This window comes from Antechinus flavipes, chromosome 1 (genome assembly GCF_016432865.1).
Source record: "Antechinus flavipes isolate AdamAnt ecotype Samford, QLD, Australia chromosome 1, AdamAnt_v2, whole genome shotgun sequence".
NCBI lineage: Eukaryota > Metazoa > Chordata > Mammalia > Dasyuromorphia > Dasyuridae > Antechinus > Antechinus flavipes.
Window position 1 is genome coordinate 305558338 of NC_067398.1, and position 19622 is coordinate 305577959.

Here is a 19622-nt window from a genome sequence, read left to right on the forward strand (position 1 = left end):
TTTCAGTGCCAGGAGAGTTTATGACAAGGCTATCATTATTTTCATGAAGAAACCCTAGACCTGATTATTTATTTAACTTTTAAATCAGAAAATAAGACAATTTGATACAGTGTATATTACTTGTCAAGAGACCTAGATTCTTAACCTTAGATCTGTTTTCCCTACTAATTCATTTTGAAATGTTTTGCAAGATCAATCATAAGTTTCTTCATCTATATAAAGAAGGGGTTTCTTTCAACACTAATATTCTACAATCTTGTAGTGTTTCTTTACTGACCTCTATTTCTCAATGAAATTTAAGAATATCTAATCCTGTACCAATTTTTCTTGGGATTCTTGGGATTTCTTGGGATTTTTCTTCAAGGATTTTTCCTTGCAGGGAAAGGGGAATGTCCTCAAATTCTGAGGGCCAATATAAGTGATATACTTACTCTCAGAAGAAACAAAACACATAGGCTGCTTAATTTACTGAACCTTATATGTACATATAAAAACATTTAATAAAAACTAATTTCAGAAAAATAATCTAAGTTTTTATGAACAATTTGGATGTGGGAGAAATAGAACACAAGTAACAATTATTTTTCATAAAAGTAGATGTGATTATTCCTCTTGAAAAAACATTAACAAGAACTGTTTTTATATATTTCATCATCTGCAAAGATATTATCATGTTCATACCATATATATGCGCATATATATATATATATCACCATAAAAATCAAATACTTCAGGCCAAATACAGAAATCCCAGGAAACTTGTCATAATAAACCTTATAACAAACTTCTCAGAAAAAATAACTACAAATTAAGTTAAACTTTTCAACTCTTAAAAATTTTGGTTTCAAGTAAATTAATTACTCCCCTGCTACTTCCTAAATAAAAAACAATTCTGCAACTTGCACAAAATTAGTGAAAATGAAACTCTTTTTTATATTACATACCCTAGCAGTAAATTGATACTTGTAAAAATCCTGAGGTCCTAGCCCATTATGGAGATTCCAAGCTAACTATTTGGCAGCATATGCTTCTAAGTGAGAGGGAAAAAAAAAAAAAAAAAAGTAGGACTGAAATAGTCCCCTGTAATGAATAGACTTTTTCTCCTCAGGGTGACCTCTACCTTCAGAATATGATGGTTTTATTATGATTAATAAATTTCATTTCCACAGAGGAAAAAGGAACAGTGTCAGCTTAAACTTAAAGCAAGAAGGCTTCTTTTTAAATGCTAATTTCTAAACATGCCCTTGTATGACACTAAGATTTAGACACAAGGTTATTAGGGAAGATTCGGACTCTAACATTCCATTTGTAGCAGATATGCCAGGCATATCAATAACCTGATATCTTTACAACAGTCTAAATGCTAACTAAAGGTATATAGTCAATTCGCTTAGATTTAAATAAGAGTAATATGAGACTACATTATTATCAAATTATTCCCTCAGCAATAACATTGAGTCTTCCTTAAAAAAAAAAAAAAGATTTAGGTGTTTCTTCTGTCTTTCATCTAAGTGATCCAAGATAAATTAAGGTTAGCTTATCCTTTCTTTTAAAATAAATGGAAATATAAAACACAAATTCATGAATAGCAGAAAACTGGGCTACAGAACTCATTGAAAACTGCTAGTCAAGAAGGATAAAGACACATGAGAGAGATGAGAAAGCACCAGAGTAGTAAAGGTCCTTATTGATTTATTTTCTAGAATTTCTAATTTTACTCTTAATAATGTAATATTTTAGCCCACATTGAGGTTTTCAGAAATAAGCTATCTTTATATTGGAGAGAGGAAGTTCACAATTTCACAAAATACCAGAAAAAGCAGTTTTTTCCCAAGGTAATCAAAGGTATTATTTTTGTAAATATACTAATAGAATATTCAAGTAGAAAAAAAATGAAATTCTTTTAAATGCAAAAAATAGCTTTATTTGGCTAGCTCAGTAAAAATCATCTATAAACTGTGCTTGATACAGTTTCACTGTAGCACAAGTTGGCAGAACATGGAGTCTACAATTTGATATCGCAATCTTATCCAAGGTTTTCAGTTTTCAACAATACCAAAATGACTTTAGTATAGTCTGCTCCTCCAGCATGGACACAAAGATGGCTTTAGAATTAAGATTCAATCTATTTAAGTATATGCTTTTAATCTATTATTTTTGATATCTCTAGGCAGGGCAATTAAAAACATCCATTGATGACATTTTGTGAAAAGGGCTTGCATCTGATGGAGACAAACCAAATTCAAATAAAGTTCATGGTGGTATGCTGCTTATTCTTTTTTTTTTTTTATTTAATGATTACTTTATAATGACAACATTATTCCTTGCACTCGTTTCTTTTCCTATGCTGCTTATTCTCAACAGGTGAATTACTAGAATCTGGATTGTCAATTACAAGGCAGTAAGCCTCACTTACATGTCTTCTTGCCAAGTGATTGTGAATCCATTTGGCAATCTGAATTACTTCCTGAAGGTATGGACTGTGTCTGTTCTTTAATCCCCACTGCTGTAATTTTAGGAAATTCTAAAGAGGTTCTGATTGGAATCATATAGAAATTTTAGATCACCTTCTATATTTAACTGAATTCTGAAGTGAATTGAAAAAAATCTGGATATTAGAGCAGAAACCTAGTATTCTAGTGAACCTTGTTTTCCAAAATTAATGCTATAATACTCATATGACACCTTCTATGGTAGTAAAGAAAATATAATGAATGTTCCTTGTAAAAATGATTTGAATGTAGTATGGCAGTTACAGTAATGAGGGACTTTCAAAAAGGGTAATTCTTTTTGCCACCCCTTTTTCAACAGTATTTAGAACAAATGAAACAAGCCACATGACCATATCTTACCAAATAATTCAGTTTTAGGGAAGCATTATAGGTAAAACATAGGTTTCAGATCAAGAATGAAAAAAAAAGAATAAGGATTAGAATAACTAATGTGTATGATGTCTCTTCTTTATGATCCCTTTCAGCTACTCATTTATCCACCTGGAATTTTATGTTTTTCATTCACCACCTGAGAATGCTACTGATTCAAGTTCTGTGATGCTATCTCCATGAGGTAGCTAGAGCATCTTTCATACAGCAAAGTAAAATGACTAATATGAATACAGCATGAAAAAAGTATTCTAGAATATACAAATGGGATTCTCTCATTTCTAATTACAAATCAAGTTTTCCTTTTCTACATTCCAGATACTGGAAACATGGAAACCTTGAAGTGAGAGAAAATAGTTAAGTCATAATACTCTGTGAAACCTTAGAACTATTTTAGAGAATGTAGAGAAATGCAACAAAGAAAGGTCTTATAAGTACATTCCAAACTTCCTAACTAATTAATGTTTTGCATATACATTTTTACCTTGGTCACAGAACCAACTTGTAGCAGTGATATTTACCTAATTATTTTTATTTATCAAAGCTGCAGTGACAGTTTTAGATAGCACATAACTTTCTACCTAGAATTCTTTTCAGAGGTAGACTAGAGTCTTAAACAAGACATGCTGGAAAATTCCAGAGTCCATTCATGGGATAAAGTGCTCACTGTACCATATAGCTTAGAAGCCAGCTCAAAGGCATTCTGGAAAAAAAATGAGAGAAGGTGATGATACCTTCCATCCTCTTCTTCCAGCTTCCAATTGAACCTCTCTCCCAGGCTGATAGGACTTCTTGAAATAATAACTCACATTTCTTCAGCTCATTTAAAGTTTATAAAGTACAATATAGACATTATCTCATTCAATTTTCAAAACATCCCCATGAAGTAGGTGCTGCTATTGGCATCTGCTTTTACAGGAGAAGAAACTGAGGTGAAGAGAAGTAAAATTACTCTTAGGGTCATATAACATGGGAGGCAGGATTTGAACTCTGGCCTTCAAATCATTGAGCCAGAGCTCAATACACTGTGGTGCTACTTCTCAAATGAAAGTCAAATGATATTTGGAAGAATCAGCCTAGTCTACTGACTTTTTTCTCAGTAATTTTTCTTGCAAGATATGTGATTAAAGTGCTATCATTTTTGGTTGACTGACTGGAGAAATGATGGTTAAAAACCTTTGGTAGCTTGAAAAAAAAACCAAAATCAGATTGGTTAGAGGAAGAAAGGAGAGTTCAACTTCTTTTAAGCCCTGAAAGGTTTTAGAAGAGAGAAATTTAGAGCTTTTGTTCTATACTTTTACTAGCAGTGTCAGGTGCTATTAGATGTAGATATAAGGATACTTTCCCTAGTTCTAACCCCAACCTGTCCAATTTTAGGGAAAAGGTAATACAGAATCTGATATCATTTATTTCACCTCATTATTAATTTATAATAACCAATTTAATAATAAAATTAAAACTTTTTTTGGAAGCATAAGGCTTTTTTGCAAAATAACTTTTTTTTTTTTTTGCAAAAATCACTTTTGTGGTAGCAAAATTTAAAAAAAAACAACTTTTGCCTTTGTGACCACAGTGAACATTAGACTGATTTGAAATATCCATACCAACTGTGAAAGGTTATTTAACTAGGTATTCATGCTGAAGGGATGCTTCATTGAAAATACCAAATATTTGTAACACATGGACATATAAAATACTTTTGAAATCCCATCCTTAAAAAACACTCTGATCTCAGCAGCTAGGGAATAACTTTCTCATTGAATGACTCTCTTAAGATGATAGATTGCCCAAGATGAAAACACATGCACACAGCCCCTCGAGAGATGTATGCAAACACTTACTATGTCTCAGTTTTGCTACAAGAAGACCTTTGAGTTGTAAGCGTCCCATTAATAAATCATGAAATCCAGCTTTATTGAGTTTTATCAGGTTAGCTCCTGCGACCAGCTACAGAGAGTGACCTACAACTGCACCTGAGGAAGGCAAGCTGTCAGAGGCATAATGGCAAACAGGTCTGCCAGTGTTTCCACCACTAGATACGAAGGAAGGATTAATTTAACCTCTCTTCAGAAGAACATCAGATAAGTTGGTGGGGGGTGGAGGGTGAAGGGGGTGTCACTGATACCAATCAGTCGATGTTACCATCACGCATCTTTTACTTTAGCAATGGCCAGAGGCAGGAAGAAGTTACAGAGTTCACAGATGTTGAACATCACAGTTTGTTGTAGCAGTAAAATGCTCTTTTAAAGGCTATCATAAGGAATCTCTGAATAAAGTTTACTTATGAACATTAGCAGAACACTTTCCCAATCCATTCCTCAACAGAGATTAGCCATGATTTTAATTGGAGAAAAGAAGCACTGAGGTAACCAAACTTAACTGTTCTAAGCTGTAAAAGCCTTTTTTTCTTATGGAGTTTATTGACAATGGAATTATGTGGATATTAAAAAAAAAAAAAAAAACAGAGCCAAAAAATGCTTACAAATGCAGCAAACACCCCCAAGTGGAAGTAAAGAATAAATGAGAACAGATTTCCAAGATTAACACTCTGGTATTATACAAAATCAACTTGGAAATATCTGGAATTCTATTACTACCAGTCTACTTAATTTGCATTTATTATAATCATTTTTATAAATTACTTAGCAAATCTTGCAAAACCTCATTGTTTTATAAAATCAAAAGAAAAGCCAGTTTAGTACTTACTAACCAGATCTCTTAAAAGTGTATCAATTTGTACATACAATAGGTATATTTATGTAGAGGTGAATATATAGATATATAAGCTTACATATATGTGTGTGAACATATACATATAACATATATACATCTATATGCCTATATAAATATGTGTCTGTAGTATAGCATAATATATTGCTATATTATAGACCTCAAAGTACCTAGCAGAAATGAGTTTTTGTTGAAGCTTTATGAATACAGTTATGGTCCTCTAATATGGAAATTTAAATTGAGTAGAGATCCTTGTTTCCAGGTTTGTCTGAGTAGACAAAAGGTACAAAAGAGGAAATCGTCCACACTGTCAAGATCTCAGAAACCATTTATTCTAACAACCTCATTTTACAGATGAGGAAACTGAGGTCTAGTGATATTAAATGACTTGTCCACAATCACACAGGTAATATCAGAGACAGGATTTAAATCCAAATCCCATGATTCCATAACTAAAGCTTTCCTATGCCTGGACAAATCCCTGACTTACCATCCATCCAAGACTAAAAGGCCTCTAGTTCTCTGCTTTTGTTTCTTGGCTTTTCTGTCCCTGTGGGGCCACCTTCCTTTTCATTCTTTAACAATGTATTGTTGAGTTCTTCCTCCCATATATTGCTCATATTATTCTACTTATAAGTTCTCCTCAAATGTGTCCAGTTTCCTTTGTCCAATGTTGCATCCGGTTTCCTTTGTCCGGTGTTGTGTCAGTTTCCTTTGCCCAATAGATCCAGCTCAAGAAATTTAGGAATCATAGATTTAGAGCTAGATGAAGTCTCAGAAGTCACTTAGTCCACCCCTTCCATTTTACCACTGAAGAAACTCAGGTCCATGGAGGGTAAGTATTTTTATTTTTATTAGTGAGGGTCACACAAGAAGCATCAGAGATTGAATTTAAACCGACTGCTGACTCTAAAATTAGTGTTCTTTCTACTGTATCACACTGCTTTCCTGATTACCCCCTTACCAACAATTACTATGTTACTCAGTCTTCATTCTGTATTTATGCATAGTTGATTTTTGCTTGTATGCTGCTTGTATGCTTTTTTATACAGTGTGCATATACCAACTAATTTGTAAACTTCTTGAAGATAGAACTGCTGTCATTCATGTCTTTTGGATTTCCCCATAGTACCTTATATAATGCTATATACATAGCAAACAGTTAACTAATGGATGGACAAAGTTTTCCCCATGTGTAATTTGGTATCCAGGAATGGTACTGGGTCTTAGAGACTCTGCTGAATAGTACTTTCCTTACAAACATCATATTGTCACATAAATATTTGAGATATAAAATTAGAATACAAAGCCAATTCCCAATTAGTTTGATATATGGATTGCCCAGAGGAAAATTTTAATCCCAGGCTCTGTTTCTCCTAATAGTCGTGTATACCCAAGAATTATGAGGCTCATTGTAGTGACACAAAACATGACTAGTAAGTAAATCTTGTATCAAATCACCTAATGCATTTCAAAGTCAAACAGAAATGATCTTTGGATTATCTGGTGTTTTAGATTATCTGCACCATTGGCCTATTTCGTTAATGAAAATAATTGGGAATTGACTGCAAATATGCATGTATAAAGTATTCTGAGAGAAATTATATTGATAGATAAAATTATTATTTGCAATTTAATATGAAAATGATGCAAAGCACACTAGTTGCTGGATCATTCTGGTCTGTAATTTACTCTGCATCTCCCCTCAGAGCACTTCTGAGATCTATGACACATCCTTGTTGAGAAGTAAGTCTGTGTTCAGCATACCTCAGAAATGCAGGATGCCCTAGCATGGAAAGGAGGAGGAAGATGATGATGCTCCCCATTGGGGCTATGGTCAAAAGGCCATGAAAAGAAAGAGCTGAACCCTTTTACAAGGAAAATTAATTTAGAAAATGATTCTTTAGCCAGTACAATTTTCAGAATATTGCTGCTTATTACCACTCCCACCTTCACAGTCTGTCTCAATATGTATAACCCAGAGGAAAAACAACTACAAAGATACTGAATTTTTCTATTGATGGCAAACAAAACCTCAAAGTACTTGAAACTCCTTAGTGTTTTAGGATACTTCATGGACACAAATGACAAACCTCTGAAGTCTAGAGTTGAAAGACTTTTTCATTGTGATTGTGTGTCCATGTATATGTGAGAGGGAGGGAGAGAGGGAAGAGAAGAGAAGAGGAGAGGAGAGGAGAGGAGAGGAGAGGAGAGGAGAGGACAGAGGGAGGAAGGAGAAAGAGGGAGGGAGGGAGGAGAGAGAAAGGGAAGGAGGGAGGAGAGAGAGAGAGGGAAGGAGGAAGGAAGAGAAAGAGAGGAAGAAGGGGAGAGAGGGAGGGAAGAGGGGAGAGAGAGAGACAGAGATAGGACAGAGACAGAGATAGGACAGAGACAGAGAGGAGAGAGAGAGATACACACATACAGAGAGACAGAGATTTACATTGACCCATACTTTCTTGGAGGCACATGAGTGGGTATTTAAGTCTAGCTTGATCAAAGCTTTGATTCATCTAGTCAGTGATCCAATCAAAATAATAAACTTCTTTCTCAACTCCCATTCATACTCCCATACATATGGGCCATGGCCCGTCTTCTACTACCATCAGCCAATGTTGACCAAATCCCATAGTATCACATAGACTTGGATGCAGGGAATCTGTAGTCTAAGGTGTAGGGAAGAATTCTTCTTTCCCTTTTGTACTGTCTCGAGCAGCAGTTGACTTGTAAGAATGCCTTGATGTCAAAGAGGCAGAACCTATATAAATATAGAGGTAAATAGGTAGATAGACTGACTAATTTGTGTTCCTTAGGGTTGATAGTACATTGGCTGAAAGAGTTCTCCACTGAAATTTGTATCCTTCTGGAGAAAAAGAGTAGTATGACTGGAACCATTGACAATTTAGTGACCAATATAAAGTAGGATGAGCTAAGAAAATAAATGTCCCCATAAGTACAATGCTGTAAACCTGGAATGCTTATAAGACCAGTTTATTTTATAAGGCTAGAAAAAGCAAAACAGGCATTTCAGTATTCCCCTAAAAGAGGAACTATCAAAAATTATAACCTCTCCTTCAGGAAGCATGCAATTTGGTGCAACTTTGAAAGCTAAAGAAAACGATTATCTCCACCTCCACCCCATCCCCCTTTGTGGTGTGATAAGATTTGGCCACATGCTAAATCTGTTATCTTTTGATTTATTGCACATAGATGGCATTTTACATCTGGCCAACTTTGCTGTCAGTGACAGGCATAAACAACACAAACATTACAAGTCCTTATGAGAATTTCAGCCACAAATACCATTGGACATTGTAATATGACATGTTAATTAAGTGCTTGTAGTTATAAGTATCTCACATCTTATATATTTTGCCTTTAACTCGGAAAAAATAGATAAAAATCTTAAGTCATGTCTCCTGGCCCTAAAACCCAAATACATTTTTGGTCAAAAATTCAAGACCCCCAAAGCAGTAAAGAGAGGTAAGTTTGTGCTTAAAATTCATATTAGAGTAAGGAATTTCTTCCATTTTAGCAGGTGGACACACTAAATATTCTGATGACTTTCCAGACATGCAGGAGATGAAATTTTATTCCTTTTAAGAAACAATCTGGCACTTGTTCATAGTACATCACAATTCACATTGTATTAGTAAGTAAAAAAGACTTATTTCATTTATTTTTGACTCCCTTAAGAAAGTAGTGGGTGTTGGGAGAAACAATCTGCCAGGTGATCAATTTGGGGACTTATTTACAACAATAATTTAAAACAGCAATGTTTAGAATTTTCCCAAGGCACAAGATAAATTTATATTCCACTGAGGAAACAATATGGACAAATTATCTTTAACTTGTAAATTTAATTAGCATCAGTTCATTACCCTAGACTGTACTAGGCAACCAATCAACCCCTTTTTATGGCTTTCACCAAAAACATTTTGCTTTTATAAAGGTGACAATTTACTAGATCTCCCCTAAGTGATGTTTCATACCTAAACCTAAGACATTCAAATGAAATAAATGGCATTTTAGAATATCCAAACAATTTTAAAGGGGAATAAAAGGCTTTTGAAAATTAGCAGATTTATGGGTTACAGGGCATTTTTTAAAGGAAAACATCTTTTAAGAAAAGCAGTTTCTCCTTTAATTGAATACACTTTTCCCCTTTTAAGAATCTAGGACAATTTAAACCCATTCTAGTACAGAAGCCCAGAAAACAGTTTACTGTGTATTTTAATGAAGGGATGATGATCTTACCAGCTCTTATACAGAAAAAATGGCATCTTGAGATTGGATACTTAAGACCATTATCAAATTTGTTTTATGCAAAATAATATATCATAGTAATTAAATAGTATCAATTTAAATTGAAATTTAAATAATGTGCATATGGATAAAAGGTGTCTCACTTTACTAACTTGATACTTCTACCATAAATTTGCCACTAAAATGTCAAGTTCTCTGACCACAAAAGGATATGATTGTAGCATCTATAGAATATACAAATTAAATGGTCTTATAAAAGAAGGCTTTGATTCCAGAACTGGAGAGTTTAGAAAGACCATGTGGTTTTGTTTTTTTTATTTTTTGTTTTGTTTTTAAATTTTATTTAAAATTATTACCTTCTCCATTACCTTCTCTCCATTGTTTATGTCCCCAGGAAAAAAACATATTAAGTAGCTAGGGAAAAGCCATTCTTTAGCACCAGCTAGGCAAAATTATCACTTGCCCTAAATGAGTAGTTATTTGCAAAATTCAATTTAATTTGTATTTTTGAAATAAATCATAAATGCATAATTCATATAACTTTAAGTATTTATTTTTTTCCTCCTTTTACTTACTGGCTAATAGCACATTAATAGACTTTCCTAATAATCATTTAGGTGGCATTTTTTGGTATAGACTAAAAAATTACATCTGGGTTTTGTTCCAACATTCACCTAACAGGATTTAATGAAGTAATTCCTTTTTACCCAGAATGTAAGTTAACTATTCCAAACCATGTTAATGCAGCAAAAACAGAAGCTATTTCCACATACATAGTATACGATTATGCATTTTCCAATTGTTAATATCCTACTATCAAAATATCTTTTCTCTGAATCCTATTTCCCACATCACTTTTCAAAAGGGGAAAAAATCCATAGAATCTTTATGTGGAGATTGAAAACCCCTTCTATGAAACTCTCAAAAGTACAGATTTCTCTCATTCAACATCTTCCTACAGCCTAATATTTCTAGATTTTGAGTGATTTTTTAGGATCTATTATATGTATATGATATATACATACACACATATACATGTATATACACATACACACACACATATATATATCCATATCCCCACATACAAAATATGTGAGCCCAAATATGTCGAATAGCATATAAATGCTGTGTCTACATCTTAAATCCTCCTTTTCATTCTGTATTTTAATATTATAGTCTCGATTATGCTGTAAGATTTTAAAGAAGCTTCATTCAACATAGTCTTACTTTTTTGGATCATGTATTATTAAAACTAGAAATAAAACATCAAAGTCAGCAAAATACCTAATGTCTTTTTATATGGCAGAGCCTAAAGGCTTCAGCTATAACTTAGTGAGACGACTCCAAAGATTTATATTATGGACTTTTACTAAGCTTTCTAGAGTGATTAACTGCAGCATGTGAAAAAGGATATTGAGACCTGGATGGATGCATCAAGGAGTATCAATGATTGTTACCTGCAGAGGTGTTACAAGAAATTTCATCTGCTGCAACGAAGACGAATTGATTTCTGCAAGAGAAGATAAAATTCACAATACTGCTTGCTCACTGGGAAATGTGCTATCTGCCAATTGACTTGATGTGTACAGATGGGGGGGAGGGGAAGGGAGGTGCTTCACTTTAATGAATGTAGCGAGAGAAAGGGTTGGCAGAGTTCAGAACAGGAGAATTTAGATCATGGAGAAAGCATGCTGGGATTTTTATTAATGGATTAATGGTGACCTCTGAACATGGACTACTTACAAACTTTCAGTGAAATCTTAATGTTTTGTGTTATAAATGTGTCATGCTAAAATATCTTTATGAGGATAGGAAATTCCAAACTATATGTATGTGAATGTATCTGCCATAAGAAATGAAGATATGTAGAAAACCTACATAATAAAAAAATAAATCTCCTGCAACTAACTGAAAAATTAACAAAATTTAGACTTTAAATTTTCTAATATGATTTCAAAATAGAAAAACATTTTATTAATTCAGAAGAGAATTTATGACATTCTCATATGCTATAGTGTATCATAAAGTAAATGAGAAAACTTGATTTGAAATAAACCTTCTCTTGCAAAATTCGTTTTTCCACAATGAAGTATAAAAAAGGAACAATGGAAAATGAACTTTAAGCATATTTCAATAAACAGAAAGTAAGGTAAAACTCTCTTAAGAAGTCACAATTTACATAACATTTTCCCATGCAAAATTCAAATCTAATGGTAGCATTTGAGTCTGAATATTTGCCATAAGTAAGCTTGCTGTGACAATCATAATTATGACAGCTTCAGTTTACATTAGTTAAATGCTAGCAAAAATGAGGTTTCTATTTATCATCCATGAGATTCTACTATGTAGATCAGCCAGCTTTGACCAAGGAAAATGTTTTAGATGTCTGGTTTTTTTTTTGTTTTTTTTTTGTTTGTTTGTTTTTTTATGGTCTTGGAGACCTGATATCAATTTCTCCTTCCCAAGTATCTTGGCATTAAAATTTTTTATTAGCAGATCATTTAAAAATCTCTTAAGAGAGTTTTACTAAAATACAATGTATGCTTTGATATCTACACATGATATTATTTGGAATTCCCCAAAATTTAACATCCAGTTCAAAAGTCTATTAACTTTTAAATCAAAGTAACCCTTATGCAGAAAAAAAGCTTGCATGAGGATCTATAATTTGGACACTTGCCTATCTTGGAAGTTAGAGCTAACTCATTATTTCATTTCCCAAGACAATAAAGCAAGCTTAATTATGTTTCTATTCTATTTCTTCATGCATAAGATCTTTGTGATTTACAAATATTGGTAATTCAGAAGGAAGGTAAAACTAAGATCAATGAAAACAAAGATGAGCTATTTGGGTTATATTTGCTTTGCCTTCTCTGACTTACATAGTTGTAACAAAAGTTGTACATCAGATTCAGAATAGACTGAGATCAATATATACTATATTTCTCTCAAGTCCAAGTGAATGATTGCACTGTCATGAGCTATGTAACATTGAACAGGTAGTCTAAACTGGAAGTTTAACTTAAAAACTAAAATATCCATCTCCTTCCAACAGCCCCTCAGGATTCAATTAGGGACATAGCTTTTTGCATCTACCAGAAATCTTCAAAATTTGATCTCCTGGATACCAATTCTGACAGAAAACTTTTCCAAAAAGGCTACTTCCTTCTTCCTTCCACGCTCCATTTTCCTTAAGAATCTACTTAGCTTAGGAGACATTAATTAAACTTGGCAATTAAAAGTTCTATTATTAGGTGTACCAAACAGATGCAAGCCTCATATGCTGTATGTGTGAGTTAGCAAGAAAAATATGGATACATGTGTGTATTAAAAGATAATAAGATTTATATCCAAATGAGTATTGTGCTTTAAAGTTGTTACACTGAAGGGTATAAATCTATTCCAAAGGTATCCCCACCAATAGATTTTTTGGCTCTTCTTTTTTTTTTGAACTGCCCTCAGAGCTGGTTTATGAGGTATAATGGTTTTACTCACCTTGACCAACTTGAATTATTTTTGACTATTTAAGAAATAATGACAATCTACCTCTAGTTAAATTATTCAGAAGAATATATTGAAGACTTTCCTGAAAGAAGGATTAAAAAAAAATGACCTGAGCAAGTGCAACATCACTGGAATAAGGTAGTGCTCTTCTCAAGTTAACTATTTTTCAAAAGGACAATACTCATATGGATTAATATGTTGGAGTATGTCTGTTTTCTCAAAAATCAATTATTATTTTATGCTCACAACTTGTAACTTAAAAAACTACTCTTTTACAGAGCTCATTATGACATTTACCAATGGAGCAAATTTATTAATCATAAGTTATAGATTCCCAACCCTTTCAAAATGATTCTTTAACAAAGAGTTAAGTGGGAAAACAGCTTATATTAATGGGACATGAAGTATATAAAAAAGTAGGAGAGTGGAGTTATACTAACAGGGAGAGCAGTTCATGTACAGTTATATTAGAAAGCTGGTGATGATCATGGTGATAACTGCTGATGAAAATATATAGCATTTCTACCAGTATCTCCCATTCTTCCTTTGAGAAAAAAAAAGGATACAGAAACTGGTGCAGTTTCAGTATTTGAGAATGAGAGACTACACTCCTTTTTAGGCTATTTTCTCTAAGATACATAGAAGAGAGAGAGAGTGATATACCTAGATAGCCAATCAAAAATATTCCCTAATCCTTTGTAAATTTCAAAATGGACAGTTATAATATAAAATTTCCAGCATAAGAAAAGATTATTTTGAGTAGTATTTATGCCTAGAGGGAAGAAAAAAGGAAGCACTTTACAAATGATTTCTACCTTGTTTCTACTCTAATTTGCTCGATATTGTCTTTTACATTGTTTTTGCAGTCAAACCTTAGAAATAAAATTTCAGTGATGAGGAACATATTATAGCAAATTGATAGGATCCTACACATTTAGAAGTGTTAAATAAAATGAGTGTTTTTATGTCTATATAGTATTTTGTGGAAGCTTAAAGGAATATAATAAGAAGTTGGAACTATCCTTTGAAAAATTAGAACTTTCAAAGTAGCTTTGCTAAAGATCTAAAGCCACAGTCACTTGAGATTGTAGGTTCATCACTTCTGCATCTGAGGCATCTAAGCTTCAAGGGGGCTATGGCGGCATTTGCTACAACTATTTAGATCATTATTCTCTTGTTCTAGCCTGAGAATATTTAACTCTAGGTTAATGAGTTCTTATAAAAATGGTAGGTTTCAACATGTGAATGAATTATATGAACCTACATTTTTGGAAGAGGAGCCTCTATAATCTTTCTGACTTTTTCCTGCTTTCTCAAGGTAATTCTCTCACAGTTTCTTTTATTCATTCTCCCATTACTGAAAGTGTATCTTTTCCACCATTTATTCTAAATAGAATTATTTAAACTCTAAGACTCTTCCATAATCTTATCCAAATTTCCATCTCAAATCCTACCTTCTTCAAGAAAATTGCAGAGAGAGAACTCCTAATTTCAAGTAAAACTAACTCTGTCTCCATTATAGTGCTTAAGTTACTTTAAAAGAAGATGAATTTGTATTGCCTCTTTAAAATGTAAATTCCTAGAAGGGAGAAGCTGCATTTTTCTAGGTTTTGCACTGTAAACAGGCAATCAAGATCTTAACATATGGTTATTGGACAAGGAGTTATTGTAATAGCAGACTGAACCTTCTAATTCTAAGCACTGAAATTTTGTCTGTTTTAGGTTTTTTCCTCTCTCTCCCTCCCCTCTGCCAAGTGTTGCCTTTTATTTAAATATACTGAAGCTGAAGTTTTGAAATAAAAGAAATTTCATGGCACAAAAATATCTCGGGACAAGCCAAAGCCTTTGAATTGAAGAGTTTCCTCTGACCACACACTTTGAAGACTGATAATCAATTAAGTTTTTTTTTTTTTTTTTCTGGGCCCAAATCAAACTTCAAAATGAAATTTTCAAAGGTTACACTTGGAAGTATATTAGACATAGTTGAGTTCTTCTCTTGAATCCTGATTGTGGCAAATGTAAATATAGTGGATGATGATGTGATGTACAATTTGGTTTTTCCTCCCATGAAACAACTGACTGCTTGCTTAATTACTTTTGAAAATTCCCAATGGTTTACTTTTAAAAATTAAGTTAAATATTAACTCTTGGGTATTCTCAGTAGTGTTGATACAGGAATCAATGTCCAATTTACATAACTAAACTGCTACATGGAAAAATGATCAGTCAGTTGGGAGAAACTTCCTTATGGTTTATCTTTTTTTGTTTTTAGAATAATTAAAAGATAGCTAGAATTTATATTGTGCTTTCACTTTGCAAAGTGCTTTATAATTATCTCATTTGATCCTTATCACAACCCAATGAGAAGTGCTATAATTGTTCTCATTTCACAAATAAGGAAAACTAAAGCAGGAAGAGGTTAAGTGACTTGCACAGTGTCACACAACTAATAATTATTTGAGGCTGCACTTGAACTCTGGTCTTCTTGATTCCAGGTTCAGTGCTATATCCATGACTCTCTTAGCTTGCAACTATTAGTGATAATAATTTCCTATGATTTAATTTTATTCTTTTGTCCTGAGCCTGTGGTTTGGGTTATAACTTATATACACTATTCACTTGGATACGTATTCTATAAATCATCCAAGACAAGTTACTGCCTGCACCTAATGTTACAGAGCACTGAACTTGTGTATAAAAGAAACATACTTTCAAAATTTATTTTTGTATGTTTAAAATTGTAGATCCTAACAACTAAATGGGTCTAGTATTACGTACTAGAGCTAATATGACATTAATTTGGGCAAAATATCTAGAGAGGGCAATTATATTTCCTAGCATAAATGAAGGCAAACTGATTAAAAATATGTTTATTAAATAATATGTATCAGAAAAAGAGAACTATTTTGAGCCAGGCCTTTTGTTTTCTCTCTGTTGGTATGAAATAATTGATTCTTAGAGATTTGCTCTAGTGCTTTTCCTAGACTAATAATGATCTAGGAAAAAATATGCAAAGCCTATTTGAAATTTCATTCTCATTCAATTTAGACATGGCTAGTGAATTCTAGATCTAGAGCTTCATTTCCTAGGCTCCAGAATCTCAATCACATTAATGCAGTATTGGATGCTATGTTGGCCAATTATGGGCTTAGGTTTATTCCCAGAAGTATCTTTAGTTTTCTGGTTTAATTTCTATAGTATTTATATAACTAATTCTGGGTTTAAAATCAAATTACATGGGGATTGATTTCACCATTATTGTACACATGTACTTGAAATAAACCAAAAATATGAAAATCCATATTTGTAAAAATTATTCAATAGGGAATGATTTTTTTCCTAGGGACATTATGAGACCATTGTAAAGGTAATATGTAACTGTGAAAGTATTTTGGAAAATTAAAGGAACTATACAAATATAAGCTAATATTAATATTCTTTTCTTTGCAATGAGATTCATTACAAGATTCTCTCCAAAAGCAAGCCATTGTGTTGCCTCAAAATATGAATCAGTTTACAAATATTTACATATAAACTTTTCTCTCTATAAAAGCAAATATACCTGTATATTTACTTAGAAATCTATATGACAAAGGAAACAAGCATTATGAATCCTCATTTTTAATATTCTGCCAAAAAATCTAAGAATTTTGCTAACCAGAATGTAAATGTTCGTTCATTATACAATATTTCTGGAAATGGATTATAGGAAGAAAACATATGAATGTTTCATTATGTTTAACAATCTCCCCTTCTCTAAAATTTGTATCTGGATTGTTTAATGCCAATGGAACACACTCATAGTTTCTTTGTCTATAAAACTGACATCTGTCCATTGACATTTCTCCTCTTCAGTATACACAGGAATATCTAAGATGGGTAAGAGACTAATGCTTACAAAAAATATCAGTTTGACTAGTGAATGAGATTATAATTTGGTAAATGATAACAATCAAGAACTCTCCCCAAGTTTTCAGCTCAATTAATTTTTGCTAGAAGGAATATATGATATAGAGAGATATTTCCATTAGTTAAGTTAATCTAAGTGATTCCAACATAAGGATAAATTTCCATATTCCTCAAAAGAATTATCTACAAAGTCTTAGAACCATCTCTCTATCCTTATTCTAACACAGAAGTTCACCTATCAGTTTGGTGTTTATTTAGATCTCTATTTTCCCATGCATATTCTTCATTAATATTAATAAAACAGTAATTGAGATGAAGGAATTTTGTAGCAAGCAGCATTCCTACACTCATGTGGTATTTCCTTGTCTTCATCAGAGAGTATAAATTCAAAATTTATGCAAACTCGTTAAGACTATCTGTGCAGCTGAACAAGTAAGAGGATTCATGTAATACTGTGGTAATGTTTACCTTGATATTGTGTACATTTGGACATTTTGATAATCATTTATTCTTATTGTAAAATTTTGTTATCTAAATTTAAAAATGAAATAGGTGTGTGTGTGTGTGTGTGTGTGTGTGTGTGTGTGTTTGTGTTTTCATTTAAAGGAACACATTCAATAGAAAATCTAAGTCTTTAAAAAAATTCCAATTAGAGAACTTTGTTCTTAACTAGAAGTATGAAGATTTTTAGGGATGCTAACAGAAAAACAAAAACTCTTGAAGAGTCAGTGAGTTGTACTGGAAAGAATGCTACAACTTGTATCAAAGAATCTTAGTTCACATCTGAGCTGAGACTCTATTATAATGTGTAAAACCACAGGCAAGTTACTACACATCTGGAAGCCTCAGTTTCCTCATCCATAAAATTAGGAGTTTGGGAGGTGACCTAAATGATATCTAAGCACCCTTTCACTCTAAGTCTGTTATCTGATGACTATAAGCAATAGCATGAAGAAAAAAATATATAGAACCATAATTATGTATGTATAAATATAAAGCACATACATATGGCATTTTATATACAAAAATACATGTGTGCTGTGTATATGTATTCATATATACATATGTCTGTGCATAATGTTTTTGAGATCTATGTTTATGAAATATGATGAAAGATTTCCCTTTTGTTCTAATGGATAAATATTTAGCTTGCTAAACACTGTCTTTTATTACTCTTATAAATGGTCTTTTTGAGCAATAATCTTGCAATAAAATTAGTAACTGATCTTTTAACAAATAGATGGAATCAATTATATATGTATAATATGTATGTGTGTAAACACATTACAGATTTGTTATATATACATGTTGTTTACCTCTTTTCATACATAGCTATGTGTGTATACAGATATACACAATTTATTCTTCCTTTTAAAAGGTTATGAGAGTTTGGGCTCATAGTAATATGTACAAGAAACATAAGTATGAAATGAGAATATTGTAATAATATATATTTATTGTGCATAGCTTGGCTCCTCACATCTCCCTGAACATCCTTTATATATCCTTTGACTTAAACCAAAAGTTCTCTCTTTTAGACCCTATTAATTCAACATTTTTAAAATAAATTGGGTTTTTTTTTTTTTTTAGTTAAAAGCTTACAATGGATCATATTTGGGATTACAGGAAACTCAGAGTAAAATCATTAGCTTTTTGAAGTGAAAAATGTATTTGAGAAATTCTTTAGAGGTGCCTTCAGCAAATGATTCTTAAAGTCAGATTTAGTGTTGTCATTAATTTATTTATTTATTTATGCTTATGAGGACACTTTTACACTATGTATTCTACTTGAATATAGTAGAGGTGTGCTTTAATCTGTAATTAAGATTAAATACCAAAATAGTGGCATTCCATGCTATCTCTATTGTTAAATTGTTAGGACTAAAACACCTTTTCATCAAATGCTTGGGTTCAGTTTTGATGATTAAGATGTCATATAGCTAACACTTCAGAAGACATTAGTTTAATGTGACTAATATACTGACAGAGAGCAGACCCTGAAAGACTGGGCTAAGGTAGATAAATTTGATGGAAGTGGAAATGAAACTTTTGGGGAAGCTGCTTAGGAGTAAGGATTGTTTCATTCATTGGATTTTTCTCCTCAGTACTTAAACAGTTCCTGGCATGCAGTAAATACAATAAATACTTACTGATAGAATTAGCCACAGTGGAAAGGCCTGAACCATGAGTTGTTACAGGCCATATGTTGGAGGAAATGGGGTTGAGGGTTAAACACGGGGATAAGAGGACAAGCTTCAAAATTTTTAGTAAAAGAAAAGCACTCTTATGAGTTCATGAAGCTTGTAGTGGCTAGATATTATATTATATTTATTA

The 19622-nt window shown here is 32.5% G+C and overlaps 1 protein-coding gene across 43 annotated transcripts in view; it reads right to left on the minus strand.

Annotated features, from left to right (window-relative positions):
* RBFOX1 (RNA binding fox-1 homolog 1) overlaps positions 1 to 19622 on the minus strand; it is a 1699751-nt gene that overhangs the window by 7859 nt on the left and 1672270 nt on the right. For 28 of the 43 annotated variants that reach the window (XM_051963971.1, XM_051963836.1, XM_051963946.1 and 25 more), the window contains one exon: positions 11333 to 11385. The exons of the other annotated variants lie outside the window; for them this stretch is intronic. In XM_051963971.1, the coding sequence (XP_051819931.1) occupies positions 11333 to 11385 (53 nt within the window). The remainder of the gene's footprint in view (positions 1 to 11332; positions 11386 to 19622) is intronic. 43 annotated transcript variants of the gene reach the window in all.